This window comes from Eubalaena glacialis, chromosome 9, assembly GCF_028564815.1.
Source record: "Eubalaena glacialis isolate mEubGla1 chromosome 9, mEubGla1.1.hap2.+ XY, whole genome shotgun sequence".
NCBI lineage: Eukaryota > Metazoa > Chordata > Mammalia > Artiodactyla > Balaenidae > Eubalaena > Eubalaena glacialis.
The window spans coordinates 37,419,548-37,437,523 of NC_083724.1; the positions used below are offsets into that span (position 1 = coordinate 37,419,548).

The 17,976-nt window shown below is 41.8% G+C and overlaps 1 protein-coding gene across 3 annotated transcripts in view; it reads left to right on the plus strand.

The window, feature by feature from the left end:
- GNE (glucosamine (UDP-N-acetyl)-2-epimerase/N-acetylmannosamine kinase) overlaps nucleotides 1-17,049 on the plus strand; it is a 40,902-nt gene extending 23,853 nt beyond the window's left edge. For 2 of the 3 annotated variants that reach the window (XM_061200246.1, XM_061200247.1), the window contains exons 4-12: nucleotides 284-436; nucleotides 2,782-2,994; nucleotides 5,382-5,469; nucleotides 6,220-6,430; nucleotides 8,549-8,678; nucleotides 9,053-9,274; nucleotides 11,246-11,428; nucleotides 14,055-14,171; nucleotides 14,875-17,049. In XM_061200246.1, coding sequence (XP_061056229.1) covers nucleotides 284-436; nucleotides 2,782-2,994; nucleotides 5,382-5,469; nucleotides 6,220-6,430; nucleotides 8,549-8,678; nucleotides 9,053-9,274; nucleotides 11,246-11,428; nucleotides 14,055-14,171; nucleotides 14,875-15,110 — 1,553 coding nt within the window. In that variant the 3' untranslated portion in view covers nucleotides 15,111-17,049. The remainder of the gene's footprint in view (nucleotides 1-283; nucleotides 437-2,781; nucleotides 2,995-5,381; nucleotides 5,470-6,219; nucleotides 6,431-8,548; nucleotides 8,679-9,052; nucleotides 9,275-11,245; nucleotides 11,429-14,054; nucleotides 14,172-14,874) is intronic. The other variant, XR_009702078.1, reaches the window with a different exon arrangement.
- The last annotated feature ends 927 nt before the right edge of the window (nucleotides 17,050-17,976 follow it).

Here is a 17,976-nt window from a genome sequence, read left to right on the forward strand (position 1 = left end):
TAAAACAATGAAGTCTAGTGTCTACTATTTAAAATTATATATTTTGTTTGTGGTAGCAAGCACCTTTGTAAAACGTTAAGTTCCCTGAGGAATCCTTGGGCTTGTTGCTATAAGTTCTTATCCTTTGATCCGAATTTGGATGCCCTGCTTAGAATGTGACAAATTGTTTTTTTCCTTAGAATTTTAAAACATAGACTTTGGGGTTTTGCTTTTTAGAATTTGCTTCTTCCTCCTTTAAGATTCTTAACTAATGAAGCAATGTGGTTTGATTTTCTTTAAACAGGTGATGATGTAAAATCTAAAGATTACATTGTTGCACTACAGCACCCTGTGACCACGGACATTAAGCATTCCATAAAAATGTTTGAATTAACATTGGATGCACTTATCTCATTTAACAAGCGGACCCTAGTTCTGTTTCCAAATATTGATGCAGGTAATTGAACTTGAAAATGAAAGTATGCCACCTACCTTTCCAGTTTTATGTTTCTATTATGTCTTCTTTTGACCGATTTTCCTATCTTGCTCATCTTATCATTGAAGGCCATTCTATTCTGAAATGCATTCTGATTTTCAAAGGATCACCGATTTTGCAGTAGATTGAGGAGTTTGCGATATTATTGTCAAGTCTAGTAGAAACTTAATAGGAAAGAAATAAATACTTAAAAAAAAATCTCAACTCTCCATTCTAGTTTCATGTTTAGTCTCTTCCCTCCAGTTTCCATCAACGAGAAAATGCAATAGCCAAAACCATTTTTTTTTTTTTTTAGATTGCATATATATGTGTTAGCATACGGTATTTGTTTTTCTCTTTCTGACTTACTTCACTCTGTATGACAGACTCTAGGGAGGGAGACACAAGAGGGAGGAGATATGGGGATATATGTATATGTATAGCTGATTTGTTATAAAGCAGAAACTAACACACCATTGTAAAGCAATTATACTCCAATAAAGATGTTAAAAAAAAATGCAATAGCCAAGAGATATAAACCTTAGAAGCTGAAAGAGTGTCTCTAGGAAAGTAATGATCCTACTGACTGCAGTAAAATAGCCATTATTTTTATTTCTTGTTCTCTTATTTATGTTAGCTATACCTTAATTTAATCTTGAGCTTAAGCAATTTAGATCTCTAGTTCCCAACCAGTTGATCCTTAAGCCTAACCTGATTGATCACCTACTGGTGGATGGAACCAGTGCAGGTAAGACCTTAGGTTAATGGTAGGGATATATAAATGGGAAATGCCAGAACAGGGCCTGATACTGAGGGATTTTCAGATACTGGTTATTATTAGCTGATACCACTCATTGCTGAGCTCTTAGGCATTTTTTGGTAAAGGAGGCAGGATCCCTTCTCTGCAGTGCCAAGATGTCACCATCTTACACTGAAAGAATCCTTCCCTTAGTGTGTCTTGAATAATCTTTTCCGTTAGGGGGAACAAAGTAGGGTGTTAGTAGGAAAAAAACTTTAAGACCCCCAACCCAGATTTCATCCAGGTTATGTATCAATATTTCAAAAACCTTAATATTTATTCTTTTCTAATCCTTTAAATTTTTGCATAAATATTTATAATGTAATTATTTCTCTTGTTCAGTATTCATTGTCAGTGATATTCTGTTTGTAATATACCTTCCTTATTGTATATACTTTAGAATTTGAGATTTTTTACCCCTATGAAAGGAAAGGGTCCCAGGAATGCCTAAATCATGTCTGCCACTCGCCTCTCCTTTTCACAGGGTTTTTGATAAAATATACAGAAGGAACAAGAGGGAAATAAGAATCAAGGCATCACTTTCTCATTATCTGACTTAGTGCCCCATTCCCTAATGTAGAGTTTTCTGGAAAACAGGTTTAGTGCCTGTCATTTAGATATAGGGCCAAAGAGAAGCCTTCAATTGAACCCAAATCTGAATCTTGGAATAGTAGCAGCTTCTGGCGTGCAATGACTGGCATGTTCTGGCAGGAGAGAAGTGGCCGGGCCTGCTCTAAGGAGTTAGCCCCTGAGTTTGTTGCCTACCTTGCCATGGAGAAAGTTAAAAGGAGAACACATGCATGCCCAGCTTCTGTTAAATTCACGGCTCCTGCACACCAGTGGACACGGTGTGGTCGTTGTCCTGCCTTGTAACTGATCAGATTAGCCGCCTTGCCCGCCTTGGTCACAGCCACTAGGAAAGGGTGAGTAGAGAGGCAGGCAGAGGGGCATTGAATATCGTCTCCCCCTCATACACCCGTAACTTTTCCAAAAAAAGTCATGCATTTAAAGTAAAATATCAGCCACAGTATCAGAATCTATCTGTATTTGCTTAGAGCTTGTTCAGTCCATGTAAGTGGGAGTGCTTGCTGTCCCCTTGAGCTGTCGTTAATGTAGATGTGAGCATAGCTGAGGCAGAGGCCCTCTGATCAGCTTGATATGTGGAGCCCGAGACCTTTCCATTTAGGAACTCTTGGCTTAAGAGATAGAGACTGTTGGCCTGTCTTGAGCCTCTTAATTGGTAAGGTAAAAGCTTTTACTGGGGTGTTAGTATTTGCTTTGTGGAGCGCTGTTTGAAGAGACCCACTGCTGCTGTTTGACATTTCTAGATGAGTTGAAACAGAGGGCTGACCAGGTGTTTTGGATGTTCATCATTCATGAAAAGATCAGTAATTAAAATGACTATTTCCCTAATAACTGTTATGAGTTTTTATTGGGGATATTTCTTTAAGTGGGGCTATACTTGCCAATGAAAATTGTTCCTTTATCTCGTAAACCATTTAACAGTTGGTTCTTTTCATTTTCACAGGGAGCAAAGAGATGGTTCGAGTGATGCGGAAGAAGGGCATTGAGCATCATCCCAATTTTCGTGCAGTTAAACATGTCCCATTTGACCAGTTTATACAGCTGGTTGCCCATGCTGGTTGTATGATTGGGAACAGCAGCTGTGGGGTACGAGAGGTTGGAGCTTTTGGAACACCTGTGATCAACCTAGGAACACGTCAGATTGGAAGAGAAACAGGTATTTACCTTTGCTTATATTTCAACTGACTAAGCTTAATACATTTGTATGAGTTATTATAAAGTATGCACGTATCAGTGCCGGCATATGTGTTTATCAATATGTGAGTGAATGAGGTTAATGACCAGTTGTAGCCTGAAACCTATAGGTAGCACACAATGATTACCAAATTTTTTATTGTCTGTGTAATATCGGAGCTAAGAGTTTCTTAGTTAATTATGGTCTTTGATGGGTGTGTTTAAGAGAGAATGTGATTGAATGTGTTATATGAATGCTAGTCTTTCATTTTCCTGTGCCCAGTAAAATGAGGAAGGGAATCAACAACACCTCTTACACTTTTGGTCTGAGTAGTGGGGGTATTCTTTCCTGATATGGAGGACCCTGAGGAAGGAATAATTTGGGAGCGGGTAGAATTAAGAGTTCTCTAGTGGCCATGTTAAGTTTGAGATGCCTATTGGATATGAGTGGAGATGGCAGGTTGGCAGCTATGTTGTTCCAGGGAGAGTTGAAGTTGAAGATACAAATTTGAGAGTGATGGCATATAGATGGTGTTTAGTTAGGATATCAGTTCAGCTGCTGTAACAGAGAGACCCAAAATAATAGTGCCTCAAATAAGTTAGATTTTCTTTGTTTCTCACTGGTAAGTCATCAGAGACTTAGCCTCCATCTATCTTCTTGATGGTTGCTCCAGCTCTTGCTGTCAAGTGCACATTTTAGCCACTGGGAAAGGAGGAGAGGGGAAGATGTCCTTCCCTCTAAAAGCACAACTTGGAAGTTGCAAGTATTTCTTCATACATCCTATCAGAATGTCGTCACATGGCCACATCCAGCTGCAAGGGTAGCTGAAGAATACATATACCCTTTAGCTGGGTGATTAGATGCCAAGCTAAAAATTCTGCTACCGTACAAAGGATATTGAGGATAATGACGCACTCTGCCAGAAATGGTATTTAAAACCAAGGGATGAAATGAGATAACCCAGGGGGAACATGTAAATAGGGAAGAGAATGGAGCCTAGGACCAAACTCTGGAGCCCTTCTGATGAGGAGGGAAGGGCCAGGAGGGAAGACTGAAAAGGAACTGCCAGAAAACCAGGAGTGTGATATTTAATAAAGTCCAGAAAAGAAAGGGTTTCAAGGAGATGGTGTTGAATGATGCTAAGAGTTCAAATAAGATGTGAACATTGGATTTGGTACCAGGGTCTTCTATCAAAAGCAGTCTGTCCTGGGACTTCCCTGGTGGCGCAGTGGTTAAGAATCCGCCTGCCAAGGCAGGGGACATGGATTCGATCCCTGGTACGGGAAGATCCCACATGCCACGGAGCAACTAAGCCCGTGCACCACAACTACTGAGCCTGCGCTCTAGAGCCCGCGAGCCACAACTACTGAGCCTGCATGCCACAACTGCTGAAGCCTGCACGCCTAGAGCCCGTGCTCCACAACAAGAGAAGCCACCACAATGAGAAGCCCGCGCACCGCAACGAAGAGTAGCCCCCGCTCACCGCAACTAGAGAAAGCCCGTGCGCAGCAACGAAGACCCAATGCAGCCAAAAATAAATAAATTTATTTAAAAAAAAAGATTTCTCTTAAAAAAAAAAAAATGGCAGTCTGTCCTTTCTGCCATCACACTTACACAAACACGTGCCCCTCCATCCTTTCCTTCTTACCTTCTTTACATTGGAGGGTGTGGGGTCACCCCTGCCTGTCCACTGCTCAGCCTTCTGCCTGTGTTCTAAATCCCCACCCCTCTTCCCTTCTCAAGGACGTTTCTCTTCCATGTATCTTTAGCCTCCTCAGCATTTAAACATGCCTAAGTCGCTGGTATCTTCAAAACAAAACAATACAAAACCACCTCTCCCCAGCCACCACCCTTCTGCTTTTCTCCTCTTCATAGCCAAGTCTATTGAAAAAACATGTCATTGTCACTGTATTTACTCCCTCAAATTGGTCAGAAAATGTATGGAAAGGAAGTGACTGCATCAACAGCTGACTGGCCAGTTGACTAACTGGCAACCTGGCCTGACCAGCTGATCCCACAACTGGCTGAGTAGATGGAAGGCAGGGCAGATGGAAAGAGTGGACATGCTGGATGAATAGATGAGTGGCAAGTGGATACTGGATTAATTACCTTATTTATTCCAATAAACAAGAGCTTGATTTATTCTCTTTGGGAATAAAGGAACCTATGGCCCTTAAGTATCTGATATATGGAGATCTTGCTGAGAGTGCTTTAAAAGGTACAAAGTAGAAAAGTTCGTCTCTCTAATAGAAGACTTGTTCGAAGGCTTCTGGGTTTCAGGGCTACTTATGAGCACGACACACTGCTCATTTCTATATTGTTTTGCTTCTCCCACTTCCGAATCACCATACGGCACTGGATTTACCTAGGGGAGAATGTCCTTCATGTCCGGGATGCTGATACCCAAGACAAAATATTGCAAGCGCTGCACCTTCAGTTTGGTAAACAGTACCCTTGGTGAGTGTATACTTTTAAAGTGATTTTAAAACAGGAGCTGCTCTGGGCACCATTTTCAAGCTGTTTAGTCATCCTAATGGTGCTCTCATTCTACATCCTTAGAGGTCCCTATCTGCTGGTGAGACAGGGCTTGCTAATATACCCCCTATTACTCTACCAAGGGTTCCAGTGGAGAATAATTTATTTGTCTCAGTTAATTAATATAGCACTTCTGCTAGGAACTACTGCTTTAGCCTATTTTGAATTTTTATAAGTATTAGAAAGTAATGTAACGATTTTCTTTAAAAATAGTATAGTTCAGCATTTTAATTTAGACTATCATGTTTCAAATTAATCAGATTTTCCTTTATTTGAATCTTTTTTTCTGAAAATAATTTTTTCCCTACAGAAGTAAAGATGAAAACAAAAAGATGAAAAAAGCAAAAAAAAATTTTTTTACTGTCCCAAACTATGATATATTCTGAAATTGGCTTAACAAAGGTAATTTTTCTTTGATCTTACAGGCAATTTGTTAATGATATCTCAGGCAGGAAACAGTTGTATTTCAATCAACAATGGTTTTAGATATTCTATTGATAATATGAAGGTATTTAGTTACAGTGTTGCTGAAGAGATCCAGATGTTGTTATTTTAAAAGAAGAAGCCCAAACTATTTATTACCCGAAATTTCAGATTCCAATAATACTGTGTCCTCAATATAATTTAATATGTACAAGAGAAACAATTTAATTGCCTTTTTGGACATTGCAGTTCAAAGATATATGGGGATGGAAATGCTGTTCCGAGGATTTTGAAGTTTCTCAAATCTATTGATCTTCAAGAGCCACTACAAAAGAAATTCTGTTTTCCTCCTGTGAAGGATAACATCTCCCAAGATATTGACCATATTCTTGAAACTCTAAGTGCCTTGGCTGTTGATCTTGGTGGGACAAACCTCCGAGTTGCAATAGTCAGCATGAAGGTAAAATAACTCCTAAGGTCTTAACTTTATATCCCATATGAGTAGTTGATTTTTAAAAAGTGTGGTTGGAAGGTAGGACTAGAAACATACACAAGAGCTTGTAATCATTTGCCCACAGTATTGACTTTTGGTTCCATTACAATGTGTGTCTCACTATTTTACTAATCACTAACATTTTAAAGAAGTAAAGTTCTCAGGGAATCCAAGTTAGTAGACTTGAGTTGACAATGGGAGACCCATTAGGCATCAGAGAGAGCATCTGCCACCCAGGAGACCTGAAATTCTATACTTGGTAACAGCTTGGAGCATGGAGTATGTTGATTACTCTCACTACCCAGGGGAGGGTGTCTGCAAATGGTGAGGGGAATTGCTTCTCCTCTAGATCATGATTTTAGTTGCGTACAGCATACCTTCAATCTCTTAACCAAACCATCACCACAGTGTTGACAGAGCCTTTATAAAACACCAAACTGTCCATGTTAAAATGATCTCTGATGACTTAACAAGGAAGAATAAACCTAACAGAAAAATCTTTGTTTGAAGCATTGTAGATGTGTGAAGTTTCAGGAATCCATGAGAAATACAGAGGATTTTAAACACAGAGTTGTTTAGACCAAATAAAGAAAAGCAAAACAAAACATAATTTTATCTAGTGAAGACAAAGGCCTCCTTTATAAATACTCTTTAAAAAGTATGAATAGAAAAATATTTTCTTAACATAAAGATGATATGTTCCATATCAATGGCGAACACCCTCTGTAGTGGCATTTCTAGAGGCATTCCTATTAAAATCAAGTGGAAAAGAAGGATGTTTTCTGCAACATTTAACATAATTCTCAAAGTTAGGAAGGGAATAAAGCAAGAACGAATAGCAAAAATGGCGATTGTGGACAGGGTAAAACAAAAAATATTATTTATAGACAATATGAATAAACCAACAAGCTTGTAGAATTAATAACACAATTGAGTAAAATGGCTAGATATTATGATAAATAGATAAAGATCAGTAACTTTTCACTTATATGAAATTGTAGGTAAAGATTTGAGTTTTTCTGTAGGTATTTATCAACCCTGATTGCACATTAGTGTTACCTGGAAGCTTTAAAAAATATATGGATGCCTGGCTCCCACCCCAGACTAGTTAGATGCCAGTCTCTGGGGGTAGGGACTAGGCATCAATATTTGTTCAAAGCTGCCCAGGTGGTTCTGATGCACAGTGAAGGCGGAGAAGCACAACTAGGTTTATTTTTAATGACAGTCATTAGTGACAGCTTTAACCCTTGTAAATGGATAAAAATCCATTAATAACAGAAGAATGGAAAAAGAGATCCTATTTAGAACAACAGCAGAACTTATAAAATAAAGTTTTCTGGTTTCCTAAACCAGAAAACTATGTGATCTATAAAAAGAAAATCTAAAAACTTTACTATAAAATATAAAGGCTTGAAAAATATCCTGGTTAGGAGTGCTGAGTATTTTTTTAAATGTCAGCACTTTCCAAATTGAATTATGAGTTTAACGTAATTCTAGTCAATATTTCAGTGAGGTTTTTTAAAGTTTAACAGCATTATTCTAAAATTTACTTAAAATAATATACAAGTGAGAAGAGCAAAGAAATTTAAAAACAAGAATAATTAGGAGGGACGGTCCCTGATTGGTATTAAAACATATCACCAAGCACAGTAATTTAAACATCATGGTTCCATACCATTATTGACTTCAGTTATGGCAGATGATTAAAGCTTAACGACTTAGGATATTTATTTAGTTGCTTCAGTATTTAAACAAGGAAATTTTGTCAACCTGAAAGAGTTAAAAATGACCTTTTAATGACGATTCAGATTAGCCAACATTCACCTTATGTTTAAGAGAGGGCCCATCTGGTTGGCTGTGGAGTTGTCATTGCTTCAACGGCCATATGCTAGGTTGTCTTCCCAGGAAACTACTTGAGTGTATCCCAGGGCTGGCCCAAGCCAGACAGTGGATCCCTTCCCCAGCAGTCATCTGACTCTGCAGTACTGCCCTAGAGTAATGTCTGATTTATCATGAAAAAGGTCAAAGATTCACTGTATGCTCCTTAGCTGAGACCATGAGACAGATCTGTTTTTTCTCTTTTAGGGTGAAATAGTTAAGAAGTATACTCAGTTCAATCCTAAAACCTATGAAGAGAGGATTAATTTAATCCTACAGATGTGTGTAGAAGCTGCAGCAGAAGCTGTAAAACTGAACTGCAGAATTTTGGGAGTAGGTGAGATTGTAAATTACATACCTAAGCAATGTTCATTTTAATGTACAGAGTTTGCTGAGTTCTGATGCATGATGGAACATCAGGTCACTGTCTGCCCTGTGTGTAGATGGCTCCAGGTCCTGTCTGTGGGCCCCAAGCATGGGGCCTTCCTGGGACCCCAATAAACATTGTGAGGGAAGCATTGATGGAACTGTCAATCTATGGGGAGCCACAGATTTAGCTCAGAACTGCCTTACATTTCCTTGCAGTCCTTGGTAATGTTTGTTTTAGGAGATCTTGGGTGAATTAATTTGTGTTCCAAGCCCAGAAAGTCGGCACACTTTTCTGAGATTGCTCATCAGAATCATTTTCCTTGTGTTTGTGGTGGAGCTCAGGCATTTCCACAGGTGGCCGTGTAAATCCTCGGGAGGGAATTGTGCTGCATTCAACCAAACTGATTCAAGAGTGGAACTCTGTGGATCTCAGGACCCCTCTGTCTGACACTTTGCATCTCCCCGTATGGGTAGACAATGATGGCAACTGTGCTGCCCTGGCAGAAAGGAAATTCGGCCAAGGAAAGGGCCTTGAAAACTTTGTGACACTTATCACAGGCACAGGTAAGAGGAGTAGAGACGGCTGCTTCAGGAGCTAGGGTGTGTGTTGGGGCACGTGCCTTTACCACTCAGCCAGGCAGTTTACAAGTCAGCTTTCACCTTCACTTCCTGCTTGAGTAGAGCCTGAAGGTGAGAGCTGAGGGCCCGCCCATGTCTTTTCTGAGCATGTGCCCGGCCCTGTGCATGCATGTGGCCTTCTAAATTCCCAGGAATTGTCCGAGCTAGTCAAAGCTCTTATTCCCCAAAGCTTCTCATTGCTCATTCCCCAGGATTTCCTCCTACTCTCTTTGGTTAGTATATTGTTTGTCACAACTGTTGTCTATTGCCCTAGGCAGTAGAGACTAATAACTATATTTTGCCTTTAAATGTTTTTGATGAGTGCCCCCTGGATAGCCCCCTCAGCCCTGGGAAAGTTCTGGGGTAGGTGAGATAAAGGCAAGCCCTTTGAGCTGGTCCTCCGGGAGCCACCAAGCAGGTCAAAACAAACCACCACAGTTTTTTGAGAAGAAGGTTCATTCTGCTCTCTCCAGTACTGCCATCTGTACTGGGAATGTAGGCTATTATTCTAGGCCATCGCCAAGCTGGGGCGTGAGGGGTGGGCGTGATGGGACCAGAAAATGCCAGAAATCTCTTACTAAGATTCAGCCTTTTTTTTCTTGATTAATTATTCCCCTGGTTGTAAAGTTTTGGTTAGTTTCCAGAGTTCCAAAAAACTCGATTCTGACAGTTTTTGCCAGTTTGTTCATTGCTTTATTGGAGGGATGGGCTTTTGGAGTTCCCTACTCTGCCACTTTTGCTGATGTCCCAATTTGTTGTTTAAATGAGAAGACGGGCTCAGCTAGTCAGTGTTCGAGGCAGCACTTGGTCCCACGTATGCCTAACTTCAAACCATGCGTGCTCTTTTTTTTTTTTTTAAATTGGGGTATAGCTGTTTTACAGTGTTGTGTTAGTTTCTACTGTACAGCGAAGTGGAGTTCCCTGCGCTGTCCTAATATGTATAAAACCGTGTGTGCTCTTAAACTCCACATTATACTACCTCCCTAATGCTGAGCTCATGCACTTCTCTTAGTCTCGGACACAGTTTTAGCAAGCTTGGATATCATTTCCTAGTTCAGAGCAGTAATAACCTGCAAATTAGAGGAGTGAGCGTTGATGAGTAGGTGCCACAAGAAGTAAGAGATGGCAGGACAACTCTAAAATGCAGACCCTATTAAAGCAAAATGCCCTTTACCCCTTACTAACTCCTCAACTCCATAACAAAAAATAGTCATCGATATTCATAATTATTGAATCATAGATTTTTAGCCATGGTGGCATTACGAAGAGGCAAAACCATGTTTCATATTCTCTGTTTAAGAAAGCAGGTGGTGTATGAATCCTTTCAGAAAGATTGTCTTATCTTGGGTTTCTCCCACAGCAGAGCCTGAGACAAGGAGTTCAGTGTGGGTATTTTATTTTGGAGGTGATTCTGAGAAGCAGGAGTGAGGGAGTGGGAACAGTGGAACAGAGTAGGAGAGCCATTAGAGGATGTATTATCAAAGTTGCCTTGAGGACAGTGGGGGCTGAAATCTACCAGAACCTCCCAGAAAGCCTGCAGACTACTACCCAGAGTTGTCCACTTAATCTGCTGGCTCCTGTCTCTCCTTGGTTGACGGTTGCTTCTGGGCAACTGTGCTTGCATGGCTGCTAGGCTCTTACTTGAGTGTTGGAGAAGGCCTTGGTGAGAACCAAGTTGAAATCATAGTGAGCCAAGCAGATGCAACACAGGGCATCGGAGGATCAGCTAAAAATATTTCCATACAAAATGATTCCAGGTAAAGCTTTGGTACTTAGTAAGTTTCAGCTATCTAGGAAAGTAGGCACCATATAGAACCTCACATTCCAAAGCTTTGCTAAACAGAGGAGGCATTGCCATAGCACAGTTTGCTGTTTCAGGTGCAGAGCCACTTCAGTGATTGTCGTCTCTCACTATAGGAATTGGCGGGGGGATCATCCATCAGCATGAACTGATCCATGGCAGCTCCTTCTGCGCTGCGGAGCTTGGCCACATTGTGGTGTCCCTGGATGGGCCTGACTGTTCCTGTGGAAGCCATGGGTGTATTGAAGCATATGCCTCTGGAATGGCCTTGCAGAGGGAAGCAAAAAAGCTACATGATGGTCGGTTTCTTTCACCTGAGGAATTAAATAGCCAAATGGTAGACAAGTACTTCAAAGTAGATATTCCAAAGAGAGCTGAATGCTGACGCCAGAACTTTTAACCTTTTCACTCCCTAGAGGAAAATCAGGGCTCCACATACTGCAGCTCAAAGTCTCCTTGGTCCTGACCCATATTAATACCCTTCCTCTCCAGCACTGGGAGGGCTGGGGTCTTGAGCTCCAGGATAGCAGGGGAGATGTCTTTCATTTTTGCCTTCTCAGCCCCTAGCACAGGTTGGGTACTTAATACAGATTTTAATGGAGAATTAAATGGATGAACATATTACAATTTTTCAACTCTGAGAGGTTTATTTGAATTACACCTATTTCTGGACATGTTATAAATGTCAGGATGGTTTCTAGTCTAATGCAAGAGGGAGTCGTTTAGTATCATTACAACATGGTGTGTCAAGTGCAATGAGAACGATGGCCAAGGAACATAGATGCATATAGGAAGGACACCAGTGTTCCCTCCCCGCCCTCTCCATATAGGGAAGGGAGCGTTAGGGTGCTGTCCTGGGAGTTGAGAGTCAAGAGGGTAAATAGAGTTATTGAGGCAAGTTTGGATGAGCCAGGGAGCATTTCCAAGCATAGGAAACAGTGGTGTTGGTGCATAAGGGCAAGGCAGGGTATAGTGCAGCAAGAGGTAAGCCAGGACCTGCAGCTAATGGAAAAACCACTGAAAAATTTTAGGGAAAAGACATAGATCCAAATTTTAGATTCTTCACCACACTTTTTTTTCCTAGCGGGAAAATGGTAGTTGAATGGAGGCTGGCTTTAAGGGGGACAGTTCTAGAGTGACTTCCAGTTTTCTGGGTGGACAACTTTGGGGGTGGGGACATGAGAGGAGGAACAGGGCTTGGCAGAGCTGACGGTTGGGAACCAGTGGGACATGCAGGTGGGACTGCGCAGGAGGCAGCTGGCTGCAGCGGTCTGATGCTCAGGAGAGGGGACAGGACTGGAGGTCGGGATTTGGAATCATGGGCATTGAGGTGGCCATTAAACCTGTGAATGAGACTTGGAGTGAGATGAGAGTCGAGGGTGGAATCCTGTGAAATGTCAGCACTTGAGGGCAGGGAGGAAAACCAGGGAAGGGTAAAGTCACAGGAACCAAAAAGGGAGTATTTCAGGGAGAGTAGTGGGTAGTGTCAAGTGCTGAGTAAGAGGAAACCAGAAAGGTCATTGGCTTTGACCGTGAGGAAGGACATCATTTGAAGCCCTGAAAACAGTGTTTATTTTTCAGTCTCATTTTTATCATCGCCCCCACTGAGGAGCCTAAATGTTTAGACATATTTTCCTAATCATTCAGCCCCATGAAACTTCAATACCACAGATACATTGTTTATCTGTTGTTTGTTACTGTCTGTATAAAAAGAGTAAGAATTTTTTTGCCCACAAGAACCAGTTTTTGCCCCCATGGGGGTAAATGCATATCTTAAAGAAGTTCAGTCAAGTGGGAGCAGAAGCCTAACTACGCTGAGTAAGAGCAGAAGCGAGGGCTGAGAACGCAGGAGAGGAAGGGTGGACGAGCCCTTACAAAAGGCCCCTGGGGAGGGCGGAAGAGATGAGCTGCAAAGCCCTGGTGGAGGGGCGAGAGAGGGAGAGCAGCGGGATGTGCGAACACAGACCTGTTTATAAGCAGGGGCAGAAGAGTAAGGGAGTTCTGCCTGGAGGCGTCCTTTATCTGAGCGGTCAGAAATGGGGAAATCTCTTGGTAGCGGGAGTGGGATAGACGGTCTGAGGAGATGAAGGCTGAGAAGGGCAATGAATGGGAATGGGAGAGAGTGGCCAGAGCAGCTGTGAGGGCCCCTGGAAGATAGGAGACCACCACTTGGCGTCTAGGTAACCGTCTGCTTGGTTGGGATTTTCTCCCATCAGAGCCCAAGTAATAGCAGATGAGGAAGGAGTCTGATCTGGGTTGGCGGCTGGCAGTGTGAGGGGCAGAAAGTCAAGGACTATAGATAACTACAGAAATATCTACCGTTTATTTAGCATTTACTCTGGCCAGCACTTGAGTACTTAAGTCCATTTTCTCATTTAATCCCTAAAGGAATCCTGCTAGGGTAGGTATCATTACCCCAGTCTTGGAAGAGAAACACGTGGAGGTGACACGACATGGGCAGGGTAGTGCAGCCAGTGGTGGCAGAGCTGACAGCTGAACCCAGGTCTGTCCGTTTCTGAGGTGCTGCGCCTTCCTGCCACTGTGGGTCACTGGCAAATAATGCAGCCTTGCATCTGGGATAGATAAGGAAGGAGATGAATGCAGAGGAGTTCTGGTAATTTGGGGGAAAAAAACACTTCGAGACTGTTTAATATGGAAGGGGGAAGTGAAGGAGGCTCTGACCAGAGTTGAGGATTTCCAGTTAGAGAAGTTCTGGATGATGTATAAGCAGGCAGCAAGAGGGCAGCAAAGCCCTCTGGCAAATGTATATTGATATTTACGAATGATAAAAAGCTTTGCAAATGTGAAAAGGGATTATCATCTTCCCACTGGGGGGGGGGGCTTGCCGCCCACAGGCATAATTATGAGCTTGGCCTTCCGCAGCTCATGAATGACTGCTTCTCCTTCTCACCTCTGCTCAAACAGAAGACCAGCTCTTGGTGGAAGGGATGTCAGTGCCAAAAGACGAAGCTGTGGGCGCACTCCATCTCATCCAAGCTGCGAAACTTGGCAATGCAAAGGCCCAGAGCATCTTGAGAACAGGTGAGCAGGCAGGTCTGGGCAGCTCTGCCACGGGGCGGGGGGGGGGGTTGTGGGAGGCGGGGGGAGGGGTGGTGGGAGGCGGGGGGGGGGGTGGTGGGAGGCGGGGGGGGGGGGGTGGGAGGCGGGGGGGGGGTGGTGGGAGGCGGGGGGGGCGGTGAGAGGCGGCGGGGGGGGGCGGTGAGAGGCGGCGGGGGGGCGGTGAGCCCTCAGACGGCCCAGGGCTCCGGCAAATGCCCAGCCCTCAGGACCAGTGCAGAGGTAATTGTCCTACTTGCTGCATTCAAGGTATTTGGCAGCATTGCCTTTTTAAACAGGTTTTTGTTTTGTTTTACAACTATGAAAAAACTACTTGTCCATTTTCTGGAAATTTAGAGAAATACAGGAGAGTAAGAAAAAGTATCTTTTAGTTTTACTGTTCAGAGATATCAACTATTAACATTTCCTTCCAGTCTATTTTTTTTTACATAGTTGAGATCATATAGTATAGTATATGTACAGTTTTATACCCAGCTCTTTTCATTTCCAAGTATCATAATCATCTTTTCATATTAAGGATAAATCATATAAACAGCTTTAAAAGTACTGCTTCCATGAGGTAGTGTGAACGAACTATTCCTGGCTGGTGCTCTTTTCCACCTTCCTCTTTGACTTTGGATTTGGCTCTCTCCCTGAAAACTTGTTTTTAATTTTTGTTTTCCTGTAGCTGGAACAGCATTGGGTCTTGGGGTTGTGAACATCCTCCACACTATGAATCCTTCCCTTGTGATCCTCTCTGGAGTCCTGGCCAGTCACTATATCCACACTGTCAAAGACGTCATCCGCCAGCAAGCCTTATCCTCGGTTCAGGACGTGGACGTGGTGGTTTCGGATTTGGTGGAACCCGCCCTGCTCGGCGCCGCCAGCATGGTTCTGGACTACACGACTCGCAGGATCTACTAGTCCTCCAAAGAGTGGACGTGGACCGAGATTCAAGAGCTCCTTAGTGGAATCAGGTTGTCTTCTAGATGAGCATTTCTTAAAAGGCAAATTTGGTATTTCAGTTTATTTGGCAGGCAACTTTGGCAGTTTCTACTTTTAGTCTCCTCTTCCAAAGTCACTTTTCCCAACCCCCGTTTTTGTAGATGCTGCTCCTTGTGGGGTCATTTCAGCTCAAACCTTGTCACAATCTTCTGTGCCAAAAGGAGCTACAGTAGCAGCCGAGGAAGCCTTATGACTCTGCTTATTAGATGTACCACTTAGACCTGCAGGCCTTGCTTGGGGTGTGACCTTGATACTGGAGTTTGGATTATTAATCCTGCCTCCTCTGACCCTAAGTTCAGAACACAGAAAGGGATCCAGTCAGGGAAGAGAAGGAAATCTCACCATGAAGGGCTTAAGTAAACCTTTTAAAAGCAGTTTTATTGAGGTATTTTTTAAAGTGCACAATTTGGTTAAGTTTTGACATATATATACCTATGAAACCATGGCCACGATAAGGACATCAGGTGTATATATCTCTCACCCCCAAACGTTACTTGTTGAAAGATGTTATTTGCTATTACTCTCTCAGAATCTTGAGCAACTTTAGATCAGGGATCTGAATTACAGTGGCCTTAGTGACCTTGTCCTTATCTTCTTAAGGCCAGCTGAGAAGCACTAGGACTTACAGCCTCTGAAAGATTAACCATCCCAGAAGGATCGTTGCTACTGACAAGCAGACACCTCTCCCTTCAATAGCTTTTCATACTATGTTGAATATGACCCTGGAGTGTTGATTAAGGCAGTGTTTGTTGTGTGTCATACCTAGAGCCCACATCTGTGAATCTGGATTCTGGCTAAATAGGATTCCACGCTCGCATTGGTGTCAAGATAACAAAGGCCAAGCTATTAATTTCAACCTGGAAGAAATACTGATAGCCACCATTTATTAAGTGCCTACCGTGTGCCAGGCTCTGAACTTGGTGCTTCATATGCATTATTCTAAATTCTCACAACCAGTAAGGTAGGTGTTTTAATTCCCATTTTATAGAACCCCAAACTAAGTCTTAAGTGGTGTGCCTAAAGCCGCGTGGCTAATGAGTCTTAAAGACAGGGTTTGACCCGGGTCCCTCTGTGTTTTTTCTGCTAAGCCACACAAACCTCTCTTCATATCAAAAACTTCCAAAGTGCAAATATATTCTAATTTATTCCAGGCTACCAAGAGCTTTCACAAGAATATCTCATTACCAAATGAATCGATTCATCCTTGACACTCTCAGTGGTGAATTTAATAAAATATTCCTGTATGCTGTGGAAATTTTGTCAGTACAGTATTTGGCCTAGTGACAGGTTTTTATGGGTACTTTTAGATGACCTAAAAAAGGACATGCATATGTTTTTCAGATTGTTTATTATTTTAGGAAAACCTGAAGGTTTCTACAACATTATTTCAGTGTTCACATATAAAATGAAGGAATCAAGTTTGCATTTGAATTACTTCCTTCCTGGTGGGTTAATGTGAAAAGATAGGTTGGCTGATTCTTAGAACTCTGTCAGCTCTGAAATAATCTCCAGGTCCTGGTTGATTCCTGGAAAGGAAGCTAGTTGGCTTGGCCATCAGTGTCTGGGGCAGGTCGGTATACCGTGAAGGGGCATCAGCTGTTCTTTGACAAAACCTACAACCACTGTATACACCAGACAGTTGCACTGCTACCAAGTTTCATACCAAATATTTGGAAGGATGGTATTGAATCTAAAACCAAATCTTAGTTTTTATTAAATTCATGGAAAGGCTAATATATTCCAACATAATTATTACATATAGATAAATGATCACATCTTAATTTATTTTAATGTAAATATTTTTATGTTACTGTTCTGAGCCAAATTCTAAAAAAATAAATGTATTTCCTTGTGGAAATCCTGCCACTTTTGTATTTTGTTTTGTTCTTAATTAACTCATTAGCTAAAAGCATTCCCCTTCCCAAGAGATTTGTTGTGCTCCTTACTTCCTGAAGGTCATATAACTTCTTTAAGGCATTTAATATTGATTTAACAACCACCCCACCAAAAAACTTTGTTAATAGAAAGCATTGTTATATAACTTTAAAATATATGTATTGCAAAATGATCACCACACTGTCTAGCTAATATCGTCGCAATACATAGTTAAGAGTTTTTTCCCCTTGTGATGAGAACTTTTAAGATCTACTTTCATAGCAACTTTCAAATATGCCATATGAACTATATGTCTATATATTATGAACTATAGTCGCCATGCTGTACGTTACATCCCCATGACTTATAACTGGAAGTTTTTGACCCTCTTCACCCACTCCCCACCTGTGGCAACCCACTTTTGACCCACTTTTGACCCTCTTCACCCACTCCCCACCTCCCAACCCCCCACCTGTGGCAACCACCAATCTGTTCTCTATGAGCTTGGTTTTGTTTTGTTTTTTTAACATTCTACATATAAGTGAGATCATATGGTATTTGTCTTTCTCGGTCTGATTTATTTCACTTAGCATAATGCCCTCAAGGTCTAGCCATGTTTCACAAATGGCAAGATTTCATTTTTTTTCTAATGGCTGAATACTATTCTGTCATATATATTTACACCACATTTTATTTATCCATTCATCTGTTGATGGACACTTAGGTTGTTTCCATTACCTTGGCTATGTAAATAATGCTGCATGTAAGAGTGCATATATCTTTTTGAGTTAATGTTTTTGTTTTCTTCAGATAAATACCCAGAACTGGAATTGCTGGATATGGGAGTTCCATTATAATTTTTTGAGGAACCTCCATACTCTTTTTCCATAGTGGCTGCACCAGTTTACAT